This window comes from Rhododendron vialii, chromosome 1a (genome assembly GCF_030253575.1).
Source record: "Rhododendron vialii isolate Sample 1 chromosome 1a, ASM3025357v1".
NCBI lineage: Eukaryota > Viridiplantae > Streptophyta > Magnoliopsida > Ericales > Ericaceae > Rhododendron > Rhododendron vialii.
The window spans coordinates 22061707-22089199 of record NC_080557.1 but is presented as its reverse complement, the minus strand read 5'-3'; the positions used below and the strand labels follow the sequence as shown (position 1 = coordinate 22089199).

At 39.4% G+C, this 27493-nt stretch overlaps 4 protein-coding genes across 5 annotated transcripts; 1 reads left to right on the top strand and 3 right to left on the bottom strand.

Moving 5' to 3' along the window:
• Positions 1 to 345: 345 nt before the first annotated feature.
• LOC131324759 (3-phosphoshikimate 1-carboxyvinyltransferase 2-like) lies at positions 346 to 16840 on the bottom strand. The gene is made up of 8 exons (XM_058356869.1): positions 16199 to 16840; positions 5006 to 5250; positions 4375 to 4528; positions 2533 to 2747; positions 2338 to 2455; positions 1643 to 1853; positions 894 to 955; positions 346 to 790 (listed from the first exon to the last, which is right to left on the bottom strand). Exons 1-8 carry the CDS (start codon positions 16703 to 16705, stop codon positions 572 to 574), a joined length of 1731 nt encoding a protein of 576 aa, XP_058212852.1. The 5' UTR covers positions 16706 to 16840; the 3' UTR covers positions 346 to 571.
• A 3908-nt stretch (positions 16841 to 20748) lies between these two features.
• On the bottom strand, positions 20749 to 22549 carry LOC131324747 (uncharacterized). 2 transcript variants are annotated; one of them, XM_058356850.1, is made up of 2 exons: positions 21171 to 22549; positions 20749 to 20865 (listed from the first exon to the last, which is right to left on the bottom strand). In XM_058356850.1, the coding sequence occupies exons 1-2, from the start codon at positions 22267 to 22269 to the stop codon at positions 20822 to 20824; spliced, it is 1143 nt and encodes a 380-aa protein (XP_058212833.1). In that variant the 5' UTR covers positions 22270 to 22549; the 3' UTR covers positions 20749 to 20821. The 2 variants fall into 2 exon arrangements, with proteins under 2 accessions (XP_058212833.1, XP_058212843.1); XM_058356860.1 differs by having other exon boundaries at positions 21201 to 22549.
• Positions 22550 to 24019: 1470 nt separating this feature from the next.
• On the top strand, positions 24020 to 25642 carry LOC131329571 (uncharacterized). Its single transcript, XM_058362780.1, has 2 exons — positions 24020 to 25334; positions 25440 to 25642. Exons 1-2 carry the CDS (start codon positions 24020 to 24022, stop codon positions 25640 to 25642), a joined length of 1518 nt encoding a protein of 505 aa, XP_058218763.1.
• A 388-nt stretch (positions 25643 to 26030) lies between these two features.
• On the bottom strand, positions 26031 to 26828 carry LOC131324742 (uncharacterized). The gene is made up of 2 exons (XM_058356839.1): positions 26578 to 26828; positions 26031 to 26485 (listed from the first exon to the last, which is right to left on the bottom strand). Exons 1-2 carry the CDS (start codon positions 26638 to 26640, stop codon positions 26114 to 26116), a joined length of 435 nt encoding a protein of 144 aa, XP_058212822.1. The 5' UTR covers positions 26641 to 26828; the 3' UTR covers positions 26031 to 26113.
• Between the last annotated feature and the right edge of the window lie 665 nt (positions 26829 to 27493).

Here is a 27493-nt window from a genome sequence, read left to right as displayed (position 1 = left end):
AATTCAAAAAACATCTTTTCGTGTTTCCTCAAAAGTATGTAATTATTTTCCGACGGTAATGCAAGCAGTTTTTTTTTTTTTTGGTATTTGCATTTGCATTTTCCAGAAGGACAGAACCAACACCACCCCGCCCCGCCCCCCCCCCCCCCCAAAAAAAAAAAAAAACCGGAAAAATGAACATCCCAACTCAGACTCGCTTTTGTAGAGTCCAGAGCTGTATTAGCCTCACATACTCATTCAACAAAACAAACCCAATCAATGTACCATCAAGTTTCCAACCTTGATTTAGACCCATAATAAAATTGTGCCATCGATAAAATAATCAACTCCGAATAACGGTACACATGGGTCAAAACCAGCTTCATTGCACTCGTTTTTCCGGGACTCTGTATCTCTACACAATACAATACGTTCTCTAATTGGTAAGAATCCCCTAAGAACAATCGCACATTATTGGCCACATACATTCTGAACAATTACAAGGCAAATCGGAAGGAAATAGAAATCTTACATTCGTCTCTCTTACATATGCTTCTCATTTTCTTCGCTTGCTTGAATATATTATGTTTATTCAATGCTTTGTGAACCTGTGGAGGACTTCAAAGTAGTCGGGGAAAGTTTTGCGAGTGCAACCGGGATCCTTTATGGTAACTGGAACATCGGAACAGGCAGCAAGAGAAAATGCCATGGCCATTCTGTGGTCATCGTATGTATCGATCGCTGTTACGTTCAACTTCTCTGGTGGGGTGATCACGCAGTAATCTGGCCCTTCCTCAACTGTTGCTCCCAACTGAAAATTCAAATCCAATGGCAGTGTTAAAAGATAAAAATTGTCCAACAATAGAAAGGAAAAGAACCCTAAAGAGAAATTAATGATGCCACTAGACTTTTACCTTTCTGAGCTCTGTGCAAATAGCTATCATCCGTTCGGTTTCCTTCACTCTCCAGCTAGCCACTAAGAGCAAACACAGAGACTAGGGATCAGTTTAAACATTGAATTCTTTTAATGAGGAAAAATTATAATCCACTGGCCTGAATGAACTCATATGAGTATATGACTACTCTTTAGCAAAATAGATTCGCAAGATATCTCTTTAAGCTAGTAACTAAGTACCCAAACAACAACAACAACAACAACAACAAAAAACGAAACAAGAATCTCTTTAAATAAGTCTATAGCATGAACAATCTCTCCGTAGATCAATATGATGTTTAACTTAACACAATGGGCTGTGGTTAAAGAGTGGGTTTTAGAACTCCAAACAAATGACCAGACAATGTTCTGTATAGTATGTGAGAGTCACAATCTAGTACGTAGACATGTATATAATACGTGCATATTCGAAAAAGAAGCTATCTTTGAAATTTTAATGACGGGAGAAATCGGTTCTTCAAAAACCTAGTATAAGACAGTTGACATGATATTTCACACACTACCAGATAAAAACCTACAACAAACTCATAGTTCATTTTTTAAATCAGAAACAAACTCATTATTTAGGTCCTATAAAAATATAGTTACTACATTCATGTAGGTGACAAACTGTGAAGCGCAGAAGCAAGAAATGGGAAGTTCTTGGATCAATGAAAATTTTGTCCCTTCTGATCTCATTCTTCCACAACCAAAAATGTGAAATCATACCGTCTCTTATGGTAGTTGAACCTTCGGCAAAAAGAGCAACAACAGCAAGGGTCATGGCAACATCTGGCATCTTGTTCATATTAACATCAACTGAACGCAAATGTTTCCTCCCCAAAGAACCCCTAGGTGGGCCCGTGACGGTCACGCTGTTCTCCGTCCAAGTAACTTTTGCACCCATTTTCTCAAGAACTTCAGCAAATTTAACATCCCCCTTGAACAGAAGAGAAATGAGTAAAATAAAGGTCACATGTTTTACATGACGTAATAAAGATAAGTAGAGTCAAAATTAAAAATATGAATTGGGTACCTATTTGCACCAGAAAATTATGGGCAAATCACTTTTTAACAGGTGAACATGCGTATATTCATCAACTAGAAACTCAACAATGAAATTTAAAAAGAAATGCATGTCAGACAAAAGAAACATGCAAGTGTTTATAAATTAGGAAGAGTCGGAAACACTTTGGGCATAAGTAATAGAAACCAGAGTGGAACCCAAGAGCCGACTCCATACAAATCCAAATATATCAACTTGCAAATACTCGAGAAAACTATATTGTGCACTGGGAGCAATACTTGAAAACTGCTTGTGTCACATCCTTCAACAGCAAAAGGTCAGGATGTGTCCAGAACTATAGATTTTTATCACAAAGGGATGACAACAATAAAAGATGGCACAAAGGTGGGAGCAATACTTGTAAACTGCTTGTGCCACATCCTTCAACAGTGATAGTCCCACCAGTGACAGCTGCACCAGCTAGAAAGTAACTAGCACTTGAAGCATCACCTTCGACATAAGCATTTCCAGGAGACCTGATGAAATTCTACTAATTTAGAATGCAGCAAAGTTTAACAAACTGGTGTAAGAATTTGGTGCAAAAGAGGCTTACTTGTACTTTTGACCTCCTCGGACCAGGAATCTATCCCAGTTATCAGTGTGCTCTACAGAAACTCCAAACCGTTCCATCAGCTTCAAAGTCATCTCAACATAAGGTATTGAAATAAGTTTATCAATAATCTCAATCTCCACATCTCCTAGGGCCAATGGAGCTCCCATGAGCAAAGCAGTCAGGTATTGACTACTGATTGAGCCAGAGAGCTTCACCTGCAAAAAAGCGCACAAGAAAGGAAGATTGATGAAGATAAATTGGCTTCTAAAGAATGTACTCAGACTTCTATTAAATAGACTACGTAGTCCATTGTCAAAAAGTTCAGGACATTTGGCAAGCCGCAAATGTGGTTGGTTTCAATTCTTCATCGAAGCATAAACTGAATCAAGTCAAATACAAGTTTCCTGACGAGTAATAGCACAACTAGAAGCACGGCATACAAGAGAACAAAGCAAAAAGGAATGAAACTCAAAAGCCTACCCGCTACTCAAACCTCAAACAAAATCAACAAAGACCCAGAGGAACGTAAATGCTGGTGCATCAGCTTATAAGAACTTATCTTGACCTCATCATATGTCCAATCATCTCTTTCCAAATTCACCGGAAAGGCATTGAAGGTAAATTATTAACACCACTATAACTATCTTCTAGGCACAACTGCCTTGAAGCATCTCAGTAATTTTCTAACTGTAGTAGACATACGACTCCAGAAAAGAGTCCGATTGAGAAATCAACCTTGGAACACATTACATGTGCAATACGAATTTGTAAGCAATTTCCCTTGTGCACCAATCAATCTCTTATACAAAGCATCCACCCCAAAAAGGTCACTTTTGAGGACATCTCGGAGCAATTATTGTCTGAGGAATCTGGGGTTCCCCCTCATTCGAAGCCATATAAGATGAACACCAACAAAATTTTGCTTATGCCTTCAAAAGAAGAAAATCCTCCCTGCCTTCTAGAACAGAGGTCCTTGCAACCACCCAGCTCAAAAGAACTATGGTCTCCAGCATCTGATCCTGCAATGCCAAAATGAAACTGATCCAAACCAATCCTAGAAAAGCTCATATAAACCATGACAAAGCTTCAATAGGAATTATCTGCCTTCGCAAAGAATATTTGAATGCACCATTTCCACGCCATTGTGCGAAAACTGCATCCTCTGCCCGCCAAACTGAGAAACTAGAGTATTCAGAAATTTTCTACCACCCTTTTCCATAATGCTATCCCAAAGTAGTTACTGTGATAGTTCTGCATCACTCTAGCTTCTTCTTCTTTATAACTCGGTATCTGGCCCAATGGACCGGCTAACTCGGGACCATTCCCAGCGTCCACTAGCGGAGAATCCAATTGAAGCCCTGGCAAAGCCCCATATGGATTGGACCAACACGGGAATTGATAGCACACTGTTGACCTCCCCCTCCCCTTATTTGATTCATGAGACACTGATATTTCAAAGGAGCAAACATTTGTTAAAAAAGGAATGCTAAACCACAAGTCCCATGAACCAGTATTCATGCTACTTTAGTCTATCTCAAACATATACATCTATGAAATTAATTCAAGTTATAACAAATTCAACCTAATTTCTTCTAAACTTGATATCATATCCTTCACAAGCTTAAACTGTCTTTCTCACTATATTCACATGGATAGAGGCTATACTTAACATGAGTTTGCTGCCGCAGCTCCAAACATAAATGAGCTGCCAATACTGCAGCTTATTGAGAACAAAAACATGAATCCCCAAAATACAAGTAGTGGGAATTCAATGGAAGGGCTAATTCGAAAAATATCCCTTTAATTGCAAAAATGCCACTAATAAGGTAAATGACTGCTCACCTTTCCCCCGGGAAGACCTCCTTTTCCACCTACACGAACAGGAGGGCAGTTTGTACCAAGAAAACAATCAACATCTGCACCAAGCTGCTTAAGACCGGCGACCAAGTCACCAATTGGTCTCTCTCGCATTCGGGGAACCCCATCAAGAATGTAGCTGAAAGCAATTGAAATGTTAGGTTAGAAAGGCAAACAAATTGCAAGCACTAAATATTCTTAGAACAAGGTACTACACTCTAATATGGAGACACAGTATAAGATACATGACTCCGTCAGTATAGTGTCAAATCCCAATCTTTTGGATTGACTAGATCATCACTCAGGTGCCACAAATAATGACAAAGTTATTTTCATACAAATTTCATCACAACAAAAATTTGTTACTGCAGGAAATGTTCTCTTTTTATCCAATTGAGTCAAACATAGTCCGGTCAGTGTTCTAAAAGTCGGCCGCCTAGGCGCTAGGCAGTGGCCCAACGCCTCGATTAGGCAGCCGAGTAGTCGGCGCCTAGTCCCCGCCTAGGCACCTAAGCGACCAACTAGTTGGCGCCCCTTGTCTGCCCGACTAGTGCCCAGTAATTTTTAGAACATTGAGTCAGGCAAAGTAGATAGTACATAAACACATTAGACAGACCTTGAGTTTCCACCAGCAGCAGTAACGGCAGCTGTCAATGGACGCATTGCTGTTCCTGCATTACCCAGGAAAAGTTGAATTTCCTCCCTTGATTCTTTGCCCACAGGGAATAGACCGCCACAACCCTCTACAACGGCTCGTTTGAGTGCACTATCTTCTTCCACTTGTAGCCCAAGAGTTCTCAAAGCACCAAGCATGTAATGGACATCATCACTGTTCAACAGGTTGTCCACAACAGTGGCTCTCTATAAATTAAAAGAGTGTTACACATTAAACTTCTGTACAGGTTGAAAGACATTAGAAGATACAAACAGAGAGGGGGGGGGTTGGGAACAATGCAGATATGGGAGCACAAGTGAAATATAAACATATATCTATAAAATGTCCACCAATTAGTAACTGACAATTCACTTTAATAATTGGTTAGAGCTTTGCAATTCATTTTGTGTTGGATATCTAAACTGACTAAACATGGGATAAGATCTGTGCTTTAGAGTCTTTTGGACAAAACTCACTTGGTTGATTGCCCCTTTGAAGAGCCTTAAGTGCACCTCATACCATTATGATCCCTACGTTACGAAACCTCAGTTTAACACTTTGTGTGAGAACCAGGGGTCGCATGTGAGAGGGAGTATTACAGCTTGTACTACGTCGGTTATCTATAATGTTCAAAACTAGTACATGACCTTGGGCGACCTCTCCATTCGTTGCCAATTGGCCTTGAGTTAGATGACTTTACACCAATAAAATGTCCAAAAAACTTTCACACAAGAATTTAACAATTAAACCTTCCAAGTTGCAAAACATTTTCAGGTGCTCTACTTCCATCAAATGTATGAGCTCTTTTTCGTCCAATGAAAAGTCATGCTGGCAGTGCAAGGCCTTTTGCAACCCCCAACTTTGACATAGAAGTATAGAACTATTCTCGGCTGTATCGTTTATTTCCATCAGGAGTTGTGTACTCCAAAAGTGTAAAGTTTGACGCTAGAATTGAGAGCCAAAAGTTAGGGCTATTTTCTCATTACATTCAGTTATACAAGAGTAAAGGAATAATTACACTCTACATCCTTATCTACTAATCTATTTACATAAGAGATTAATTATGTACCAATTGCACACTACACCCATAACTTAACACTCACCCTCAAGTTGGTGCGAAGATATCAATCAAGCCCAACTTGAACACAATGGGGTGGAAACTCTTGCTACCAAGTCCTTTTTATGAATATGTCAGCTAATTGATCTTCAGATCTCACAAAAGACATACATATCAAACCCTCGCTCTGCTTTTCCTTGATGAAGTGCTTGTCAATCTCTATATGCTTCGTTCTGTCATGCTGAACGGGATTATGAGCAATGTTTATGACAGTTTTATTGTCACGGTAGAGTTTCATAAGACCATTATCAGAAAGTATCACATAATAAGGTTTGGAGCCACAAGAGCTCACAAACACCATATGCCATAGCTCTATACTCAGCTTCTGCACTAAACCTAGCGACCACAGATTGCTTCTTACTCAGCCAAGTAATCAAATTCCCCCTTAGGAAAGTACAGTAGCCAGAAGTGGAGCGTTTATCATCCACAGAACCAACCCAGTTGGCATCAGTAAATGCCTCCAACCGCAGGTGACCATGATTGGAGAATAGAATTCATTTCCTTGGGAATGATTTGAGATACCTCAAGATACAATAAACTGCATCCTGATGTGAAGTACGAGGGTCATGCATAAACTGACTAACAACACCCACTGCATAAGTAACATTCGGTCGAGTGTAAGCTAAGTATATTAGTCGACCTACAAGTCGTTGATACCTTTCCTTATCAGTACGCTCCCCCACATCTCCACTAAGATGATGATTTGCCTCAATAGGAGAAATTGCAGGTCTTCAACCCAACATACCTATTTCTTCCAAAATCAAATATATACTTTCGTTGGGAGATAAAAATACCTCTATCAGACCTTGCCACTTCCATTCCAAAAAAGTATCTCAATGGTCCCAAATTCTTAATCTCAAATTCTTAAGCCAAACTAGACTTAAGATTGAGAGTCTCAGCCACATCATTGCCTGTCATTATTATATCATCAACATAAACAATAAGGACAACAATCTTACTAACACCTCCCTTGATGAACATAATATGATCTGCATGACTCTGTTTGTAACCAAACCTCAACATAGCCTTTGACAGTGTTCTAAATGGTGGCCTCCTAGGCGCTCCGCGGCAGGTCGCCGCCATGCCTACACCCCTCGGCAATTCGTTCGGCGGCCAGGGAAGCTTAGGCGGACTTTGGCGGAGCTAGGCGGCCGTTTGGCAGGACTTTTTCCAACTCCAGACCACGCCGATCGTCGTCGCCTTCCAACTCAAGATGAAAAAACAAGTTCACGCCAGTCGTCAATCGCGATCTCACTCTCTCTCGTCTCTCGTCTCTCGTCTCTCCCTCATTCCAGTCTCCCTTTTTTTTATCAGAAAAATGAAGAAAGAGGAAAAGCTAAAAGCCAAAAAAAAAACAGAAAGAAAGAAAGAAAGAAAGAAAAAGAAAGGCCAGGTGTGCAAGTGCTGGAGCATGCATGGGGTGCTCTATGCATTTATGGTTGGCTCTGGAAGCCTAGTCGACTGGAGGAGTTCTTTTTATGCTCCCAATGCTATAATATATAATATGTACATACAATATATTATTTATCTATAATAGATATATTCAAAGTTTTCACTCCCAATGAAAGCATTCATTACTACAGAAAAAACAAGACTTTGGGAACCCCAATTCTCTGTCCCCTCTTTCCCAATAAAGTTTATTAGTTTAATACTCCATCATCTCGTTGCAAGATTCGAAGAATAATAATACTTCACCATCTCATTGCAAGATTCAAAGTATAGTACTCCGTAGTACATTAAAAGGCTTGCAGACCTATTTTAAAAATATTTTAAAATTCAAAAAAAAAAATGCCAAATCGTTTGGCGGCCGGCTAGGCGCTTGGCAGCGGGTTGCCGCCCAACTAGCGCCAAGCGCCATTTAAAACACTGGCCTTTGAAAATCTGTCAAACCAAGCTCTAGGTGATTGCTTCAACCCATAAAGAGCCTTCTTCAATTTGCACACCTTTCCCTCAGTCTCGGAGGAAGAAAAACCTGGTGGTACATCCATATACACCTCATTCTCTAACTCCCCATGAAGGAATGCATTTTTCATATCAAACTGGTGAATAGGCCAATTCAAATTGGCAACACAAGAAATTAGAGCTCGCACATTGTTCATCTTTGCTACTTGGGCAAACGTCTCCTCGTAGTCAATACCATAGGTATGAGTAAAACCCTTGGCAACAAGTCTTGTCTTGTATCTCTCAACTATACCATCAACATTCTGCTTGACAGTGAAAACGCACTTGCATCCCACTGATTTCTTTCCCCCCAGGAGTGACACCAGCTCCCAAGTGCCATTCTTTTTCAAAGCCGTCATCTCCTCTACCATAGCTCCTTTCCACTCATATATCATGAATGCATCCTGCTAATTCTGTAGAATAGATATAGAAGAAAGAGACGAAACAAAAGCATGGTACAAATGAGATAAACAATCATAAGAGACATACTGGGAAATGGGATGTTGAGTACATGACCTAACACCTTTCCGAAAGCAACAACACCTTTCCGAAGAGCAACAGGAAGATTATCAGAATCAATAATAGGAGGTTCAATGGGAGAAGATTCATTACCAGATGAGTCAGCTGAGGAGTCCGGAACTGAAGCAGGGGATGGTGATTGGCAAAGTGGCAGTACACATGAAGATTTGTCTTTCTTTCCTTTTTTTGATATATTGCCAAGGTATTAGGCCATTCACTTGTTCTGATATGCCTGTCCCTATCCACTCATCCACCAATGTCCTGTTTTGCACTAACAACAGACACCGGTTCCACTTAGACTTCTCCTTCTTCTCCTCACTACGAAAAGGAAATGACCATGACCCTTGATTCTGAGATGTAAACACCTCTTCCTCCCTCATCTCTTTCTGACTAACATGCTGCTCCCCCTGAAGAGATGGAGATTTCCCAAAAAGTGACATCCATAGAGACAAAAAACTTCCTAGAGTGAGGATCGTAACATTTATAGCCCTTTTGGGTACAAGAATACCCAACAAAAACACTTATGGGCTTTATGACCCAACTTGCCACCAAAAGGGTGAGGAGCATGAACAAAACACATACAACTAAACTTTCAGGGGAAGAGTCAGGACACGAGAACTGTTAGGGAAACACTCAATAGGAGTTTTGAAGTAGAGAATACTGGATGGCATACGGTTGATAAGATAAGTTGTAGTCAAAATCGCTTCTCCCCATAAATATTTGGGAACATTCATGGTGAACAAAAGAGAGCGAGCAACCTCAGCAAGATGACGATTTTTGCGTTCAGCAACTCCATTTTGTTGTGGAGTGTAACACAAGTCGTCTGAAAAAGAATACCATTTTCATCCAGAAAAGCCCTAAAATTCCTATTGATACACTCAATGTCATTGTCTCTACAGAGAATTTTGATATTCGTGTCAAATTGAGTGCGCACCATCGCATGAAAAGATTTAAAACAAGAAAAGACTTCACTTTTTGACCTAAGTAAATACACCCAAGTAACACGAGAATAACAGTCAATAAAAGTGACAAACCACCGAAAATCTTTAAGAGAGATAACAGGGGAAGGACCCCAAACATCAAAATGAATAACTACAAAAGGAGAGGCACTCCGTTTATTAATAGGTGCATAAAATGAACATTTATGTTTTCCAAGGTCACAGGCTTGACAAAAAAAAGACTCCTAGAACAATGCTTAATTAAATTAGGGAAAAATTTCTCTAAAATCCCAAAAAAGAGATGACCCAATCTACTGTGCCACTGATGTAACATAGAAAGAGCTGAACTCGTATTTGCTTGCAGGGAAAGACCACATGACATGAGTGAACGAGGTGCAGACTCAAAAAATATAGGCCCCCCTGTGCTTTACTACTGCCAATCACTTTGCCCGTGTCTAGTTCCTTAAAAACACAATGAGCAGGAAAAAAGGTCATTGAACAATTTGTAGAATGAGTTAGACTACTAACGGACAGAAGGTTAGTGGCAAAGTTTGGAATATGTAGAACTGAAGAGAGGAAAATAGAGGGAGAATAGCAAACAGAACCTTTCCCTGACCTTATCCTTACCAGAATAAGTAGAGTAAGAATCAAATACAGAGGAACAACACCGGAATCTATAATCAGAGGAATAGCAGAAGAGGCAATAAATGCACTAGCCGGAATACCTATGTGAGCAAAGTAGGATGAAGTGGGACCTGCTGTGGAAGTGGAAGCTATAGCAGATGGAGAATTAGCCCGAGCCATTAGGGGCCTGAGAGCTTGTATCTCCCCCTGAGAAAATCCACTAATACAACCAGAAGACGCCTAAACCCCAGTACTGAATCCAGAATCAAGCAAGGTAGCAACTGTAGACTCCGAAACATGAGCCTAGGCCTGAGAACGAATGAGACCATGACCACGACCATCGCGTCCACCCCCTCGCCCACGAGTGGGACGACCATGTAACTTCCAACAGAAATCCTTGGTATGGCCGGTATTGTGGCAATGATCACACCAAAGTGACTCACGATCAATAGGCCCACCGCTAGCACCAGGCTATGACTTACCACTTTGTGGAACAAGCCCACCACTAGAACCAAACTAACCTTGAGGAATGGCAACCAAAACAGAATGATCAGAAGTAGTAATATGCACCATAGCACCCCTCCTACTCTCCTCCTGCTGAACAATGGCATAGGCCTCTCCCGAAGATGGAAACGGAACACGACCCAACACCTGCACTCTAATCAGATCATATTTCACATCAAGACCAACAAGAAAGTCATAAACACGCTCTTTCTCTATTCTCTTCAGCCAATTAGCAACATCAACAGCACAAACAGCCTGAAACCCCAGATAATAATCAAATTCCTGCCAGACTCCACTAAAGTCAGCAAATTACACAGCGACAAAGCGATGATTTTGTTCCAATGTACGGAGTCTCTTCCTCAACTCAAAACACTGTGCATCATTACCTTGCTGCGAATAGGTTTGGGCTGCAGTAGTCCAAATCTGATGTGGAGTATCAAGAAGCAAGAAAGTATGGCAAATATCAGCTCTCATAGAGTAAAACAACCAGATCATAACTAACGATTTCTGAGATTTAAATTTCTTGAGTTCAACCGCCTTAACAGGTGGAGTAACAGGCCCCTCAATGAACTCCAACATCCCTTTGGCCTCAATAGCCAAAGTAAAAGTACGAGATCAAATCAAATAGTTGGTACCATCCAACTTAATGTGCCAAATATCCAGAGAATAGTTATCCAGAGTCCCTACACAACTCAACTCATCCTTTGCACTAGCGGAAGCCTTTTGTTTATCCTCCCGACATTTCAACAGAAGAACAGAAACCCCAAATAACAAATACACAATTAACTGAGCAGCAATCAGCCCCAAAGTAGCACAAAATCGCAGCAAACAAGTGTAACTCAATTGTACTAACTCGAAATCAACAGACCTAGTATCTAGAAGATCCAAAAAACGAGCCTACTCAACCTCTGGCAACACAAAAAAACTAGAAAACACACCTATACGTGGTTGGAAAGGGCAGCGAAAGCAAGGAGATTGTAGGAAAATGGCCGGTGAGTCTCTGGCGAGAATAGTTAGTGTCGGAAACAAGTCAGAACTCAAGATCTGAGTTAGAAGAAGGCCGGCGAGTCTCCGGCATGACCAGGTGACGTCGAAAAAGGGCCGTCGAGGCTCCGACGAGTATGTCAGAAAGTGGTCTAAACTTAAGATCTTAGTCAGAGGTCGTACAACCACTGGGTCTTCAGATGCACCACCGGAAAAGACTATTAAAGAACAAATGTGAGTTGTCCGACAAAGATCAACGAGGAAAAAGGCACAATTAGGGTCAATGAGGAACAAAGCGTACAATCGTTGTTGGTCACTGGATCGCGTGCTCTGATACCATGTAAAGTTTGACGCTAGAATTGAGACCCAAAAGTTAGGGCTATTTTCTCATTAGGTTCAGTAATACAAGAGTAAAGGAATAATTACACTCTACATCCTTATTTGTTGTTTATTCTAGCTTAAATCCCTTCTGGGTACTTCTTTTCCAAAACTACTTCAAATCTTTTCTAAAAGAAAAATTGAAGCGTGTGCTCTATAGTTGCCTTCTAAGGATCCTCTACAGTTCCTCGGAATTGTTAATTATATGGCTGATTTCATCCCCAACCTTGCCCTATATCGTACTCCTCTTTCAGCTCTACTAAAGAAAAAACCCTCCTCCTTGGTCAGCCCATTGTACCAAAGCTGTCAAAGACCTCAAAACCATAGCCAAAACCCTTCCTCCATTAACCATACCTTCAGATGGGAAAAGAGTTCTTCATACAGATGCCTCTAATCTTTATTGGAGAGCAATTATTTCGGAAGAAAATTCAAATCAAAAGCGCAGAATTTGTGGATATAAAAGTGGTGCATTCTCTCCAGCAGAACTTCATTATCACTCTACTTACAAAGAAATTCTGGCAATTAAAATGAGCATTGAGAAGTTTGAATTTCATCTAATCAGTCATCATTTCCTAATTGAGACTGATATGATGAGTTTTCCCAGCATGCTCAAGTTCAAACAAAAGCACCTTCCAAAAGCACAGTTGCTCAAATGGAAAAATTGGTTTTCCAATTGGAGTTTTGATGCTGTCCACATAAAGGGAAAAACAAATGTCCTTCTAGATTTTCTATCTAGACTCAAAAAAGAAATCAACCAGTTTTCAAAACCAAAGCCATATTCATTTGTTCCTGGTTGTTTTCCAATGATTTTCTGTTTCCACCCAGTTAATCTTCTCGTTCCCCTCCAGTGTCATATTTTAGAGTTAACCCTTCTTTCCAGGTGTGTCCAAATGTGTCAAAATCTTCAACATCTTTGCATTTTCAAGTATGGTCTTGATGAAAGTCTCATAGGAGGTTTACCTTTCCATCCTGTCTACTCCTTTCTCACCCAGTTTGAAATATATGACCGCAATGTCTTTTATTTCAAAAAGGAAGCCTATCTCCTCTTATGGTATTTAGTAGATGTTTATACCATAAGTGTTTGTTTTAATAAATCAGCAGTATTGGTTTATGTGGCACATGCAGCAGTTAATCAGATTCATCCTCCAGAAGATTTCTTTCTAAAATTTCTCTTGTTTTTCGGAAGCATATCCTTCTGGCAACAGAAGATCAGACAAATAGCGCAGGCGGGAATCTCCAATTTGCTTTTTGGACAAGTCGCAACAACAGGAGTCATCATAATCCAGATGGTTCTATCACTTGGCGAAAGGAGTATCACACTATATTCCTCTCCGCATATCCAGAGTCTCAGAGAATCCAAATCGACAGTGGGAATTATCTTGTCATGACTCAAACACTCTGATCACTCAATGGATTGACACATGCAGAAGTTCCCTCATCTCTCCTCCATTATGAAACTGCAAATTGGAAATTCAATAATACTTATCCGGAAGAATAGCGCCAGAATATTCGATATCTTTTGGAACAGTATTACTTGACCAACAGAACTAAAGACTATTCTGGAGAAAGTGGTTCAGATGATCCAGAGTGACAACCATGTACTCATGACAGCTGTGTGATGTATATTTATTTACTTTTGTGTGATGTAATAAAAAGTGTGAAGTGAAATAAAGTAAAAGTAGTGCTCATGTCATCCTTTTCGGAAGGGGTGAATTATGAGTCATGAATAGTAAAGGCCAATAATGTATGTGTAAAATAGTAAAGACCAATAATTTGTGGAGTAATTATGGTGATGAGTGATGTAGTAGGCAGACGTATGATGCAAAGACTAAGAACAGTAACGTGTCAGTATTTTCTTGTTTGTATTCCCCTCCTTATGCCTAAAAAAGGAGGGCACCTCCTTATTGTAAATCCAAGTTAGTAAAGACAGTGAAGTCAGTGTGTTTTCCAATAATACTTCTCTTTGTTGTGTTCTCTGGATTGCACTCTCTCTTGATCCTAACCTACTTTGTATTTGTACCCATTTCGTGTCTGCTAATAAATCTATTTACATAAGAGATTAATTATGTACTAAATGCACGCTACACCCATAACTTAACAAAAAGGTTTTATCAGCGTCAAACCTAATAGTGTAAATGCAATTATGTCAACAGACAAATTACACAATTCCAGAGCTTCAACTTTTATGTTAAATACAATGGGGCCATTAAATTACCAGAAAACAGTCCAAAAACAAACCAGGCTAGTACCTAAACGGCTAAACTGAATCCTACTCATCTAGAGGTCCATGAGAGTAGGAGGTCCATGATCATCACGTTTGAGTTCTAAAAACATAATTCTTTACCTCGTGCAAGACATCAATAATTGACAAGATGTTTCTTTGACTTCTTTCTACATAAAGCCAGCCCTCTCAAAACCAATTTAGATCTGTCTTCAAATCAAATCATATAAGCAAAAAAAATCAACAAATATCACTTACTCCATACTGCATCATAAATTAGACAGAACCCATATACACACAGAGTACTAAATATGCTGCGGTATGGAGTTAGTGGTATTTCTTTTTTTTGTGTTTATACGAGTACTAAATAAACATAAGTTACAGCCTTGTTTGAGACTAACAGCCATTATGCTCTCCCTCAATAAAGACATTTCTCCCAAATCCAACCTTGTGTCATAGTAAATGCCTTTATTTTCTCTTCCAAATACAGGCAGTTCATCCAAATCCAAAAAAGCTATACCTGTCTCTACTCTATAGTAGATTAGAAACAAATTTCAACTAACACCAAAAGTATATAAAATAGTCCTTAATTTAGGTGAAAGAGAAACCCAAAACCCTTACTGCAATTATGTTAACATTGACCTCGCATCTTCTTTTTCTTTTTTTTTATAAGCCATTGACCTCGCATCTGATTGTCCAAAATAGGGAGATCCACTCCGTTAAGTGAGACCTGGGTCACATAATCCTCCTCCAATATCTCTTCGCTCTTGCTCTCAATCCTCGCTCGACACACCCACTCTCAATCCTCACTCTCACAAATTTTAGTTGTCAGGATGTTAAGTGGGACCTAAGTCACATAATCCTCCTCCAATACAATTCTTCACTCTCGCTCTCAATCCTCGCTCGATGCATCCGCTCTCAAACCACTGTTGGAAATTTTGTGAATTAACTTGGGAAATTCGGAGGGTATTTCGAGGCAAACGAAAGGTCCCTTGTAGGTTCATTGCTGGACCGTGCAGCTCAAAGGCCTGATTCATTCCAAAATTCATGGCAGCAGTTTTCAAAAATTTATTCATGATGTGCAGCTCAAGTCACCTCTGTGGCTATAAATTGTTCAATCTCATTTCAGAAGTTCTCACAAGTTCCTCATAGCACCATTCTAAACTTGATCTTGTGTGAGAAAGAGGGAGACGTTAGTCAGTTCACCAAGGCAGCCTTCGGTGGTGTTCCAACGGTTGTAGTCTACCCATTCTATCATGGGAGACAGACGCCAGTCAACCTCCAACACCCTTCGGTGACTCGGTGAGGCGGGAATCTATTTTAAGGTAAGGATACTGTTTACAGGGCTCAGTTTGGTTTTCATGTTCATCTGTTTCAGTTCTTTCTGTAATCTGTAATCAGTTTATTGAATGTAATTTCCATTCGTATTCTGGAATTATCCGATCATACTGTGTTTTCCCAACATCCTCAACTACACGATTTTAGTAATTGGCATGTTTTCAAACGATGTGTTTGCACTCTCGCTCCCACTCACGCATTATGTGGCTTAGAGTGGGAGTGTGGGACACACCCCACCGTTAACGTTCACCCACCTGTCACAATTGTACTTCAAAACCCGTATTGAGTAATACGACACGAACTTCTAATCCTAAAGTACAATCAAGAGATGGGAGTTTACCACACACACACACACACACACACACACACACACACACACATATATATATATATATATATATATATATATATATATATATATATATATATATATACAGCCATTTCTCACATTTCCCAATTGAATTTCGATGATCTGAGCCGCTCAATGTGATCAGAACGTGATTTTAAAGGTACCACGTGAAATATATATATATATATATATATATATATATATATATATATTCAATAGATGGGGGGGAAAAATTGTGTACCTCAGAAAGGGCAGCAAGAAGGAGAATCCGATTCGAGAGAGACTTGGAGCCGGGCAATTTGACGGTGCCGGAGATCTCTCTGATGGGTTGCAACACGATCTCCTCCGGCGCCATTGACGGCTTCTCGGCGGTAGCAACCGAAGCTGAAACCCTAAGCGGAACCCTAGCTGTGGTAGCTGAGCGGTTAGGGACCCTTTCATGGCTCAAGCACCAAGAACTCGCTGAACCTTTTAGCTTTGATCCAAATAGTACGGAACCCAGATGAGGTTTTTGATTGTGGGGATTGGGACCACTTGGGTTGTAGTGGCTGCAGTGGATTCCACTTGGGAGTTTGCTAATTTGCGCCATTGGGCTCTCTCTCTCTCTCTCTCTCTCTCTCTCTCTCTCTCTACACCTGGTTGTTTGTGAGGAGAAGGGGGCTTGGTGGCAATGGAGGTTGTCTATGTAACTACAATGACTGTTTATGGGAAAGGGGAAGAGGAGGTGGGTGGCAACGGTGGGGTTCATGGGAGTTAGGCGTTCACCAACCCAATATGCCACCAACCACACTCACGTCCTACCCTGTTGTCGTTTCTCCTACCAACTCTTTTTTTTTTTTTTCCCCCTTCCTCGTTTCCTCATTTTCGTCTCTTCCTTGCAGAATATCCAGATTCAATGTTAATAGCATTGTGGATCAAAAAAAAAATGTTAATAACATTAGAATTTGAATAAGACTCCGTTCCGGAACGTGAAAGTACTTATTTTTTAAGAAGACAATTTCAAGCTCAAAAATGATGAGTTTATTGAAATTTAAAAATATGCAATATGGATCTTGTTTGAAAGATCTCATTGAGATCTTTAATACGGTGCAAAAAAAATTAAAAAATTATTTTTCATTTATATTATTTTTGAGTTTGAAAATGTGAAATTTCTGGAACGGGCTCTAAGTTCATATTCTAATTTAACTCCAAATTCAACTATTATTGACGTCTAATTAAATGGTAAATAATTTTTTTAACTTTTATTATTTTATTCAATTACTTGCTTATTCTTGGTGTCTTTTAAAGTGTCAAATGTCAGTCGCTTGGAATTTTGATGGTAGATTTGGATTTGAGAAGTTTGAAGGCTGAGAAATCATTTTGGATCATAGCAATTGAAGTATGAAGTTCAAGGATTGTTTGGTGTTTGATTTAGCAATATTTTTTTTATCAACAGCAATTGCATATTTCGTTTAAGCCCGAAGGCAAAGACTACATCAAAGTAATAGGAGTGAACCAAAACTATCAAAATCTTAGACAAGAGCACTACTGAAAGCACTATAGGCTACAGGCTCTATGACGCGTACTACCGAAACAAACCAGCACGAGGTGTCAGCAGAGGATCCATCTTCAACTTGGTATTAGAGTATCAAGCGGAAAACACGGCTAAGCTCAAACAACAGGCACAAAACACTGATGTAATCTTCAGTAACCCTCGCGGAACTGCTCTTTGAACACGTCGTCGGCTGGCTCATAGCACAAGGAATCGTTGACAAAATCCGTGAACCCTTGCTATCAAGAGCAAAGGATGCCACTTCCACGGCAAGCCCCCCTGTCACGTCAAGCTCCGCTCACACTAGATTGGAACCCCTCTCATTCATTTGTCCAAAATAAATGTGTTCCGATCCTGTATTGAATGATATCCGATGGACATGATTTTTGAGTGGTTATGTGTCTCGACGAGATCTACAATATGAACGGATCCAATCATTGAAAGAAACTGACGTTCGCCGGAAAATGGCCGACTGGCCCGAACTGTACAGTAAATCCCACTAGATGGGAGCTTGACCCCCGAAATTGTTGCTCATCTTCCTTCGAGCCATTTTCTCAAACATTTAGCTTGACTTAACTTCTTCTTTTTCCCTTTTCGTGATACACTGGTTAGAATTTGAACTACTCTCAACTGCCTCGTGTTAAAAAAACAAAAAGCTGTTCCATTACCTCTCAATATTTTTCTGTAAAGAAAATCAATTCTCGGTGAGAAAAATTTGTCAATTAAGTTGTGAAGCAGAACTTGTATTTTTTATTTTTTATTTGAGAATAAAGCAGAGCCGGAATTTGTGTTGTGAACATTATTGATTAGGGAGTAAAGTTAACGAAAGGCCAGGTAGCGATCAATGTATGGGATTCACGGCCCGCCACTGTGATGGTTATGGAATTGGGGGTTTAATTTTTAGAGAAGAGAGAAGCAGAAAAGAGAGGGGGGGGGGGGGGGGGGGGGAAGAGGAATAAACTTACCCATCTGTGTGTTGGTGTTCGATTCAATCTTTATATTTTCCATTTAGGTGGTTGACGGCGGCCTATCGATTCTGCACTGATGGCAACACGGGCCCACCCTGAGTCTCGCACGAATAATCTGAACTGTTCAATAATTTAAATAAATAAAAAAACCAAATTGGCCTGTGGAAAATCAGCTCATATTGTTCTACAAGATAAGTGAGATATAGTTTTGTGTATATAGTATTTTGAGCATACAGGCAATTCTTGATTTGTAGGAAAGCTTTAACTGCACACAAAGATTTCTGAATGATTATTGTATCTTGGAGAATGGAACATCGTACAACTCAGTGCTAGCGGAGACGCATCTTCTCTTAGGACAGCGCCGCGTGTGACTGTTTTCTCTTAAACTCTTACTTTTGTACTTGCATATTTATCTCTATTGGGTTGGTTCAAATTCCCAATAAATGAAAATTCCCAAAGTGTTGCACATGGTTCACAATTTCTGTTTTTCCCGAAGTGCTAGTTATTGTGCTAGCTGGTTCCTTGTTGCCGTGTGTCCTTCCATCTTCACATGGGAACATGTATTATGGTATTAATGCATGGGTTAGAAGATGTTTATATAACTAGTGCTTGTCCGTGCCTACGGCACTATCCATCCCAATTGAAATTGGAATTATCCTTTGAATCTAGATAGCGTCTCAACTTGATAGAGTTTTTGTAATATATTTGTAAGAGCGTGGATACTTTCTTAAGAGAGTTGGACAGCACACATCGACCATTGGATCAAATCAATTTCAACCCTTGGATCAACTTGTCTTGTGTGGAGGCCCACACCCTTGTGTTTTTATAAGATAGATGGGTTGAGGGAAGTTCTTTTTCAGCAGAGAGAGAGGTGTAAAAAAAAAAAAACAATGTGTGTGCAAGTGTAAAAGTCAAGTCTTGTACTTGGTGTGAGAGTGGGTGTATAAGGGGTTGGGTTTGGGTTTGGGTTTTCAAACTCGAGTGTTCTGTTGTATTAATTCTCTCATAGTGGAAGAACGGGATTCTCTCCGTGGAGTAGGCGTGTTTTTGCCGAACCACGTTATTCTTGCGTGTCTCTCTCTATTTTATTTTTTCTTCGTACTTCCATTGGTTGCGATTGTGGTTGCATTTCAAATCTCGGTTTTTGGGTGCTTCCGCATTTAATCCCAATAATCTCAATATTTTATTGTTGTGTTGGAGTAATTTACAGAAATTCTAACGAATAGTTCTAACAATCTAAGAGAAAATATGCCGTTTGAAATTCTATAAGTTTAGAGATCGGACAGCGCGGATAGATGAATCTTAAAAGTTGTATATATCCCTATTCCATGCAGTATGCTTAAGGTTAGAATAATTTGATTATTTTTATTTGATGTGGAGTATATATGTTGACATGCAAGTGTTGAGGGGCCATATATATACGTCCAGTACTCCAGTGTATATATGTGCTTGTGCGCATCTGATTGCATTTCTCTTTTGCATCTTCATGAAAGTGGCATGTACGTAATGTAATTGGTTACATTTGAGTTCAGAGCTAGAATTAATTCTATCTAGTCTGTTAACTTTGGACATAGAACGGAAGGGCATTTTATTGGAGTACCATCTTCCCTATTACCAGATTCGGCTCTCTAATGGGAAGGGGAAAAACAATTGGAGTCTCTAGAAAAACTTATTTCAAAAATAGTTTGGGTAGATTGTTCATTTTCAAAAGATAGTTTCCGTACGTGGAAGAACACAATAACGGGATAAACAAAAAAAGGTTCTATTATTCGAAAGGGCAAAACGGTGCCTTTTTTTTTGTGTGTGCGTGTGTGGTCTTCTCTTTTCCAAACTGTTCAAATGTAGTGGTCAAACCACAAAAATTGTTATGAGTTAAGGAGATTGTTCATGTCTTTGTAACTGCAAAGTTAGTAATTGTTTAAACAGTACTATATAGTGCAGTAGATGACTGTGCCGTTGGGGGTAGAGAAATTATGGTATTAGTAACGGAATATTTTGTATGAATTGAGAGGGGTATTTTACCTAGCATTCATTTCAGTTCTGTTACAACTTATAATAGCCTTTGGATATATAAACCACGTGGCTGTTAAATCTAGATTGGGGAAATCCTGTAGTGCAAGGCCCTGTAAGCCACCCTGTACGGCGCACATGGGCCATCGGTCTTAACAATGAATGGTTGAGATGTAATTTTTAATTATGACCGGTAATTTTTGATCTAGACCATTAATTAATAAGATTGACGACTGTGTGTCGTCCTACATGGTAATAAATGAGAGTCAAAAGATAGTAAAACCAATGCCAAAGATCAAAAGACGAGGTGGAAGAGACCATAAAGGCTTGAGGAGGTTGAAGGAGGTAAAGTCCATCATGCATCCTGCCCATTCCAATCTTCTTCTTCGTTGACTGGTCCTGAAATACACAATGATCAGGAAAGAAAGTTACGAAGTATTGGAGAGAACTTGTAAGCTGACTCACAGAGATAAGATTATACCGAAATGATGGAACAAAGAACACATTAGTAATGGAAAATTCAGATGTGAATTGGACTGTACCAATGTGAGTGACAACCACTTGTGTTCCATCAGGTAATTGAACATGTGGAGATATAGTGCATGGGGAATATGAAGAAAAAAATGTAAGATCGGAGCACATGTGATTTGTAGCTCCTGTATCGATAATCCAGGAATGAGAAGTGACACACGAAAGAGCTTTACCTGCAAGATTCGCCGTGGAGGTAGAAGTACCTGAAGAAAGTATGGCAAGAATTTGTTGATATTGGGCTTGAGTGATTGGAGCAGAAGGTTGCATGTAATTAGTATCTAGGGGTGTGGCAGCAACATGCTCAATTGTGGCAGCAAAAGTGTTATTCCTATGAGTTTGACTCGAAGACCCGCCAGAAGATTCATTAGCAGGCACAAACGAACCAATCGCACGAGTCTGCGAACCTTTCTTCTTTGCATTAAGAGGGTAACCGTGCTTCTTATAACACTTTGCTTCTATGTGCCCATCCTGATCACAATAGTTGCAATGAGGTCTGCGAGACCGATATTGCAAATCGTTCGGACCTTTTGGTGCACTGTTACTCCTATTAGCAACGATAAGAGCTGCTGCTTCAGGAACCATGGCTGGAGCATGATGTAATTCACGTTGCTTTTCTTCTTGCTGAATAAGAGAATAAATCTTCTGAACGGACGGCAATGGCTCGAGAAGCAGTAATTGACTCCGCAAGTTCGAATAAGAGCTATCCAAACCTTGCAAAAATTGCAGGACCCGATCTTGATGATATACATCTGATACTGCTTTGATGGCTCCACAAGTACAAGCTGGAAGTGCAATATAGGAAGATTGCTCATCCCAAAGAGTTTTAAGCCTAGTAAAATACTGCGACACAGACATGTTTTCTTGAGTAAGATGAGATATTTCTCTCTTCAGCTTGAACAACATTGATGCATTGGGTTGAGAAAAACGATCATGAAGATCATCCCAAACTTCCTTAGAAGATGTGTCGTATAGGATACTGCCACGAAGTTCTGGGGAGATGGAGTGAAGGATCCAAGAAGAAACCAAATCATTGCAACGTTGCCATTGGTGAAGTTGATTAGGAGAGGTGGGTTTAGGAATTTCACCAGTGACGAATCCTAGCTTATTTTTGGCACGAAGTGCCATACGCATTGCTCGGACCCATGTACTATAATTATTTGGTGTTAAGAGTGGTGAAACAAGAACGGAGGTAGGGCTATCAGAGTGATGAATAAGGTATGGATCATCAAAGTCATTAATTGACTTTGACGGAGATGATGTTTTTTCTTCCATAAGAAAGAAATGAAGATGGATAATTTAGTTTGGCTCTGATACCATAATAAATGAGAGTCAAAAGATAGTAAAACCAAAACTTACTTTATGATATTCATTGAAGCAATATATATACACCAGGAGATCCACACTTGGATGGATAAGATTACAATCAACTTAACCGAATGAGAAAAGATAGGGAAAAGAAGATAAAGATAAACTACACTACAAGATAGACTACAACAACACAACAAACTAATCCAAAAGATAATTATTAAGAGATCAGATTAGGAAATATTGGCTAAGACATGGTCACTACAGAGGGGTCACCACAGCACCCTGGATCCGTTTTACCTCGTCACAATATGGTCTTGTAGCCAACATAGTGAATTAAAGTTTGTTATGAGTTGTTCTTCAAGATGCTAGTATTTTAATTAGTGGTTTATCTCTTTATTTGTCTTCCGTGTGGACCGGTGAGAGGGAGGGGGGAATGTATCAATTACATTTGAGTTTAAAGAAGGCTTAATTGCAAGAACACCCCCTAAATTATAACTTTTTAGCAACTTCACCCCCTTAAGTTTAAATTCGAGCAACTTCACCCCCTAACTATCAAATTCGAGCAAGTTGACCCCCTCCCCCATTTTTCCGTTCAAAAAATGGATGGACAAAAGTAAAAAGACCAACATACCCTTTATACTCTTTTTTTTTTAAAAACGAACGATAGAATACCAGTAAAAAGATCAAAGATCGACATTTTCCATCTCATCTCCATCTGAAAAAAAAAAAACGATATTTCTCTCTCTCTCTCTCTCTCTCTCTCTCTCTCTCTCTTCCGACCAAAACACTAGAACCCATCCAACCCATCTCCCACCTCTCATCCAATCGAAACGAACAGAAAAACCAGCAAACAGAAAAAACCCCTGGGTTCTAGGGTTCATTACAAATCGACAGACTTCGTTCATCATTTTGAAGTCATTTTCAAGTACGAGTTCTACCTATTTGTAAGTTCTTTATAGCCTTCTTAATATGATTTTGTACGAGGTTTTTACGACTTAAAAATCTGGGAAATCTGGGGGTTTGGGGTTTTCGTATTTTTTAAATTGTTTACCCAAAAATCGGAACCCATGGCTTAAAAATTACAGGTGTTTAGGGATCTTTGAATTATGTTACATTTTTGCAAGTCCCAGATCCGAGATTAGGGTTTTAAAATTTGAAAATTTGGGGGTTTGGGGGTTTTCATTTTTTTTAAAATTGTTTACCCTAAAAATCCGACATTAGGGCTTAAAAATTAGGGGGGTTTAAGTATATTCGAATTATGTATTTTTTTTGCAAGTTCGAGATCCGAGATTAGGTTTTAAAATTTGGGGATTTTTTTAACTTTTTATATATTTAACCCTAAAGTATGAGAATGGGGTTATAAAATTGAGATTAGGGCTTAAAGAAATTGGGTATTGCATTGGGGTTAAAAAATTAGACTGAAACCCTAAAAAGTTGGGAAATTTTGATTTATTTAATTAAATTAGGGTATAAAATACTTGTTGATTGACTTGGATATGCATTAATTAAGTTAGGGTATAAAATTACGGCTTTAAAATATTGGGATTACGGCTGGTGCTTAAAAAATTGTGGTTTAGGCCTTAGAATATTATTGTTAATATAGTAAAGTAAGGCTTCATAAAGTTCAGGGAACAAAAAATATTGTCTTTTAATAGTAGAGTAAAATATTGTTCTTCTCTCGTTATTAATATAAGTTATTTGTCACACAGAAATCATGGTGGACCTCAGGTGTACATTGCTCATGCGCTTAAGTGGTAGACTTGTTAGGGGTTTGCAGTCAGAATACTTGAATGGGGTTATTGCCGAAACAAAGGTAGACCCAGATTCCTTCAACTTTTATGAGTTGATGGATATAATTAGGCAAATGGAGTACAAACTAACAAATAGTAATGGAGTAACGGAACACGTAACTATGTATTATAAACTTCCAATGCATGACATGAATGATGGATTAGTTAACTTGACATCTCATTATGATATGCTTGAAATGTTTGCAGTGCATTCTTCTGGTAAGAAGTATATGGTTATTGATCTATATGTTGATTGCCCCAATGTGGTAGGGTCTGACGAGGATCGTGAGCCAGAGGTGGAGGTGATAGGTAGAGATAGAAATACTAATGCAGACCCTAGCTCCATAACTGAATTAGGAGGAGGTTTAGAAATAGGAAATGGCCAGGGAGGTGGTGAATTACGAGGAATTGAACACGTAGAAGAACCAGTTGTTGATGAAGAGGAGGATGGAGTAGGTAATGAATGTGTGAATGCAGATGAAGACGGAGAAACGGTAGGTGCTGAAATGGATAAGGATAGTGAGTCAAACTGTGAGTGGCAACCTAATGATGATAGTGAAACTTCTTGTGACTCTTTTAGTGGGGTAGAGGAGTCTTCTGATGAAGAGGAAGAGGAGAACATAGCCTTGGTTGGTCTAGGTACCTATAACCTTGAAACAGAATGTGGTGAGGGGGATTCTGATAGTGATGAAAATGAGTTGGTTGAGGAAGGTGAAGATGGGAAGCCTGCTTTTTGTGAGTTTAAAGACTCTTGCATGAAGAACCCCCAATTAATAATAGGGATGAAGTTTCCTAATGTAAGGGTGTTTAGGAAATTGTTGAGGGAATATCATATAAAGGAGGGGTACACATTTAAATTTGTGAAGAATGAATCTACGAGGGTGACTGTCAAATGTGCATTTGATTGTGGATTTAGACTTCATGCCTCTCCCATGTATGGTGAGAAATCATTCCAGATAAAAAATATTTGGCAACAACATACTTGTACTAGAAACTACACAAATAATAATGCAACTGCTTCTTGGCTTTCCAATAAGTACTTAGCCAAACTAAATGATGCACCGGAGACTAAGGTAAAATCAATGAAGAATATTGTGAGGAGGGAGTGGCTCATTAATGTTTCAGAGTATAAGGTGTATAGGGCAAAGAGAAAGGCACTTGAAAAGATTCGAGGAGATCATACTGAACAATACAAAAAGTTGTGGGACTATTGTGAGACAGTGAGAAGGCGGAACCCAGGTAGCATGGCTAAAATTAAGGTGGACAGACCTTGTGATGGACAAGTTCCATTTTTTCAGAGGATGTTCATAAGTTATGATGCATAGGTGAAGGGTTTCCTAGCAGGTTGCAGACCAATCATTGGATTGGATGCTTGTTTTCTGAAAGGTCCATTTGGGGGTCAACTTATGCATGCAGTGGCAAGAGATGGCAACAATCAGAGCTTCCCTTTAGCCTTTGCTATTGTGGAGGCAAAAACCAAATATGCTTGGACTTGGTTCATGGGATTATTGGAGGACTTAATTGGGAATCCAGAGGAAATGGGCTAGTGCTTCATGTTCTCCTTGTTAGTAGTCGAATCTCGTTTGTTCACTGGATTATAGAGTGCTATTTAAGAACCATGAAAATTTAGACTTTGCCTGGTATGGATTTCATTACATTTTGCCTGGTAATTACTTTTCCAGTTCATGTGACATGAACACAGGGTAAAGGTTTTTTGATTAACTATGTCAACCTCAAGTTTTAATTAGTTTCAAAACTACAATTTTGAACAAGTCATTTAGCCTAAAAACTGCAGTTTTGTGGTTTACCAAATGCAGGTTGTGGGACTATAGGAAGTGTAGTGTTTGGAGCTTCAATACTGCAGGGTTTTGTGGTTCAAAACTGCCATTTTTTAGATCCAAAATTGCAATTCTAAACGGTTATAACATAGCTTGACACTAGCACACAAACCACAAACATAGCTTCATAACATAGCACACAAAAACTGCTAGTACTCTCATGCATTTCATAACATAGCTTCACACCAAATACAACGGTTTTTTACCATGGGTGTGCTTTACCCTTGACATTAGCACACAAACCACAAACACAACGATGACTACTACAACAAGCGTTGTCAAATTTGTTAGCCTATTTGTTGTCTTCCTTGGCCCAATCTGTCCTACTAACTTGACATTAATCTCAGTCAACTCTGCTAACTTCACGAACAATGCATCATTTTCTTTTTCCAATTTTTGTATTCCTTTTCCCAACTCATTATTCATCATCTTCAAGTCTTCAATTTGTCTCTCGAGTTCTTCCTTTTTTGCTTGCATGGTTTTAGCATATTCCAACCCTCTTTCGCATGTTTGTGGATCCACCCATACGAAGAAATTGCAACCATTCTTTTTCTGAAAAATTCGAACTTGTCAGTATACATACAAAACAATAGCATTTAGGAAACAAAAAATTATATAGACAACAAAACATTCAACTAAATTACCTTATAGTTTACACAACCAAGGAACCTTCTACTTGGATTTTTCACAGTTAATGAGGGTTTCATCACTACTTTTCATCCACAATCGCATCTTTCATCTCCATTGTGCTGCTGTAAGTAGTTGTTGGTGTAACTAGAGCTACTACTCATTTTTGGGTTGGGAATTTAAAAGGGGCTTTTTAAAAAGGGGATAATCTGGTTGGGGTTTTTTTTTGGGTAACTATCTGATTTGTGTAGAGTAAATGGAGGACAGATAGGAGGAAAATGGAGGTAAACAGGTGGTGTACTGGTGGGGAGGAGGGAAGAGGTGGAGGTGGAGAAAACCGTGGAGGTTGTGAGTGGAGGTGGTGAACCGTGAAAAGTAGGTTTAGGGTTTTCTGGTGGGGTAGAGGGAGGACAAAAACCGTGGAGGAGGTGAAAGATTTAGGGTGGTTTTCTAGTGCGGGGGTAGAGAGAGGAAGAGGCAGACTATGTATTGTAGCGAGAGAGAGAGAGATCGTGTACCTGGTGTTCAGCAGAGGCCTGGTGTAGAAGGAGGAGAGAGAGAGAGGATGGGGTTTTTGAAAGGAGTATAAGGGTATTTTGGTATGTTAACTTATTTTTCCATCCACTTTTTCAATTTTCCATCCAAATCCCTAACAGAATTGGACGAAATGGAGGAGGGGGTCAACTTGCTCAAATTTGATAGTTAGGGGGGGTGAAGTTGCTCGAATTTAAACTTAAGGGGGTGAAGTTGCCAAAAGTGATAGTTTAGGAGGTGTTCTTGCAATTAAGCCTTTAAAGAATCAAGATTGTTTGCATTAAAAATTTAAAACATTTGATTTGGATGATTTATCAGTAGTTTACAATTTTCGGAATGAAACAAGAAAAACAGTTTTGTTTTTAAGAAAAAAAAAAATCCAATCTACTATGGAAAGTT

Bases quoted from the DNA above. Each gene is read 5' to 3' on its own strand.
- LOC131324759 (XM_058356869.1), bottom strand. From the start codon at position 16,705: ATGAACCCCACCGTTGCCACCCACCTCCTCTTCCCCTTTCCCATAAAC. The intron at 5,251-16,198 runs GTACACAATTTT...TTTAATTTATAG, and splicing joins TTCTTGCTGCCCTTTCTGAG to AGAGCCACTGTTGTGGACAA. The intron at 1,854-2,337 runs GTATTGCTCCCA...CTTCTGTTCAAG, and splicing joins GTGGCACAAGCAGTTTACAA to GGGGATGTTAAATTTGCTGA.
- LOC131324747 (XM_058356850.1), bottom strand. From the start codon at position 22,269: ATGGAAGAAAAAACATCATCTCCGTCAAAGTCAATTAATGACTTTGAT. The intron at 20,866-21,170 runs GTAAAGCTCTTT...TGTGTATTTCAG, and splicing joins CTCCACGGCGAATCTTGCAG to GACCAGTCAACGAAGAAGAA.
- LOC131329571 (XM_058362780.1), top strand. From the start codon at position 24,020: ATGGTGGACCTCAGGTGTACATTGCTCATGCGCTTAAGTGGTAGACTT. The intron at 25,335-25,439 runs GTAGCATGGCTA...GTTTCCTAGCAG, and splicing joins AGTGAGAAGGCGGAACCCAG to GTTGCAGACCAATCATTGGA.
- LOC131324742 (XM_058356839.1), bottom strand. From the start codon at position 26,640: ATGAAACCCTCATTAACTGTGAAAAATCCAAGTAGAAGGTTCCTTGGT. The intron at 26,486-26,577 runs GTAATTTAGTTG...CGAATTTTTCAG, and splicing joins TTGGTTGTGTAAACTATAAG to AAAAAGAATGGTTGCAATTT.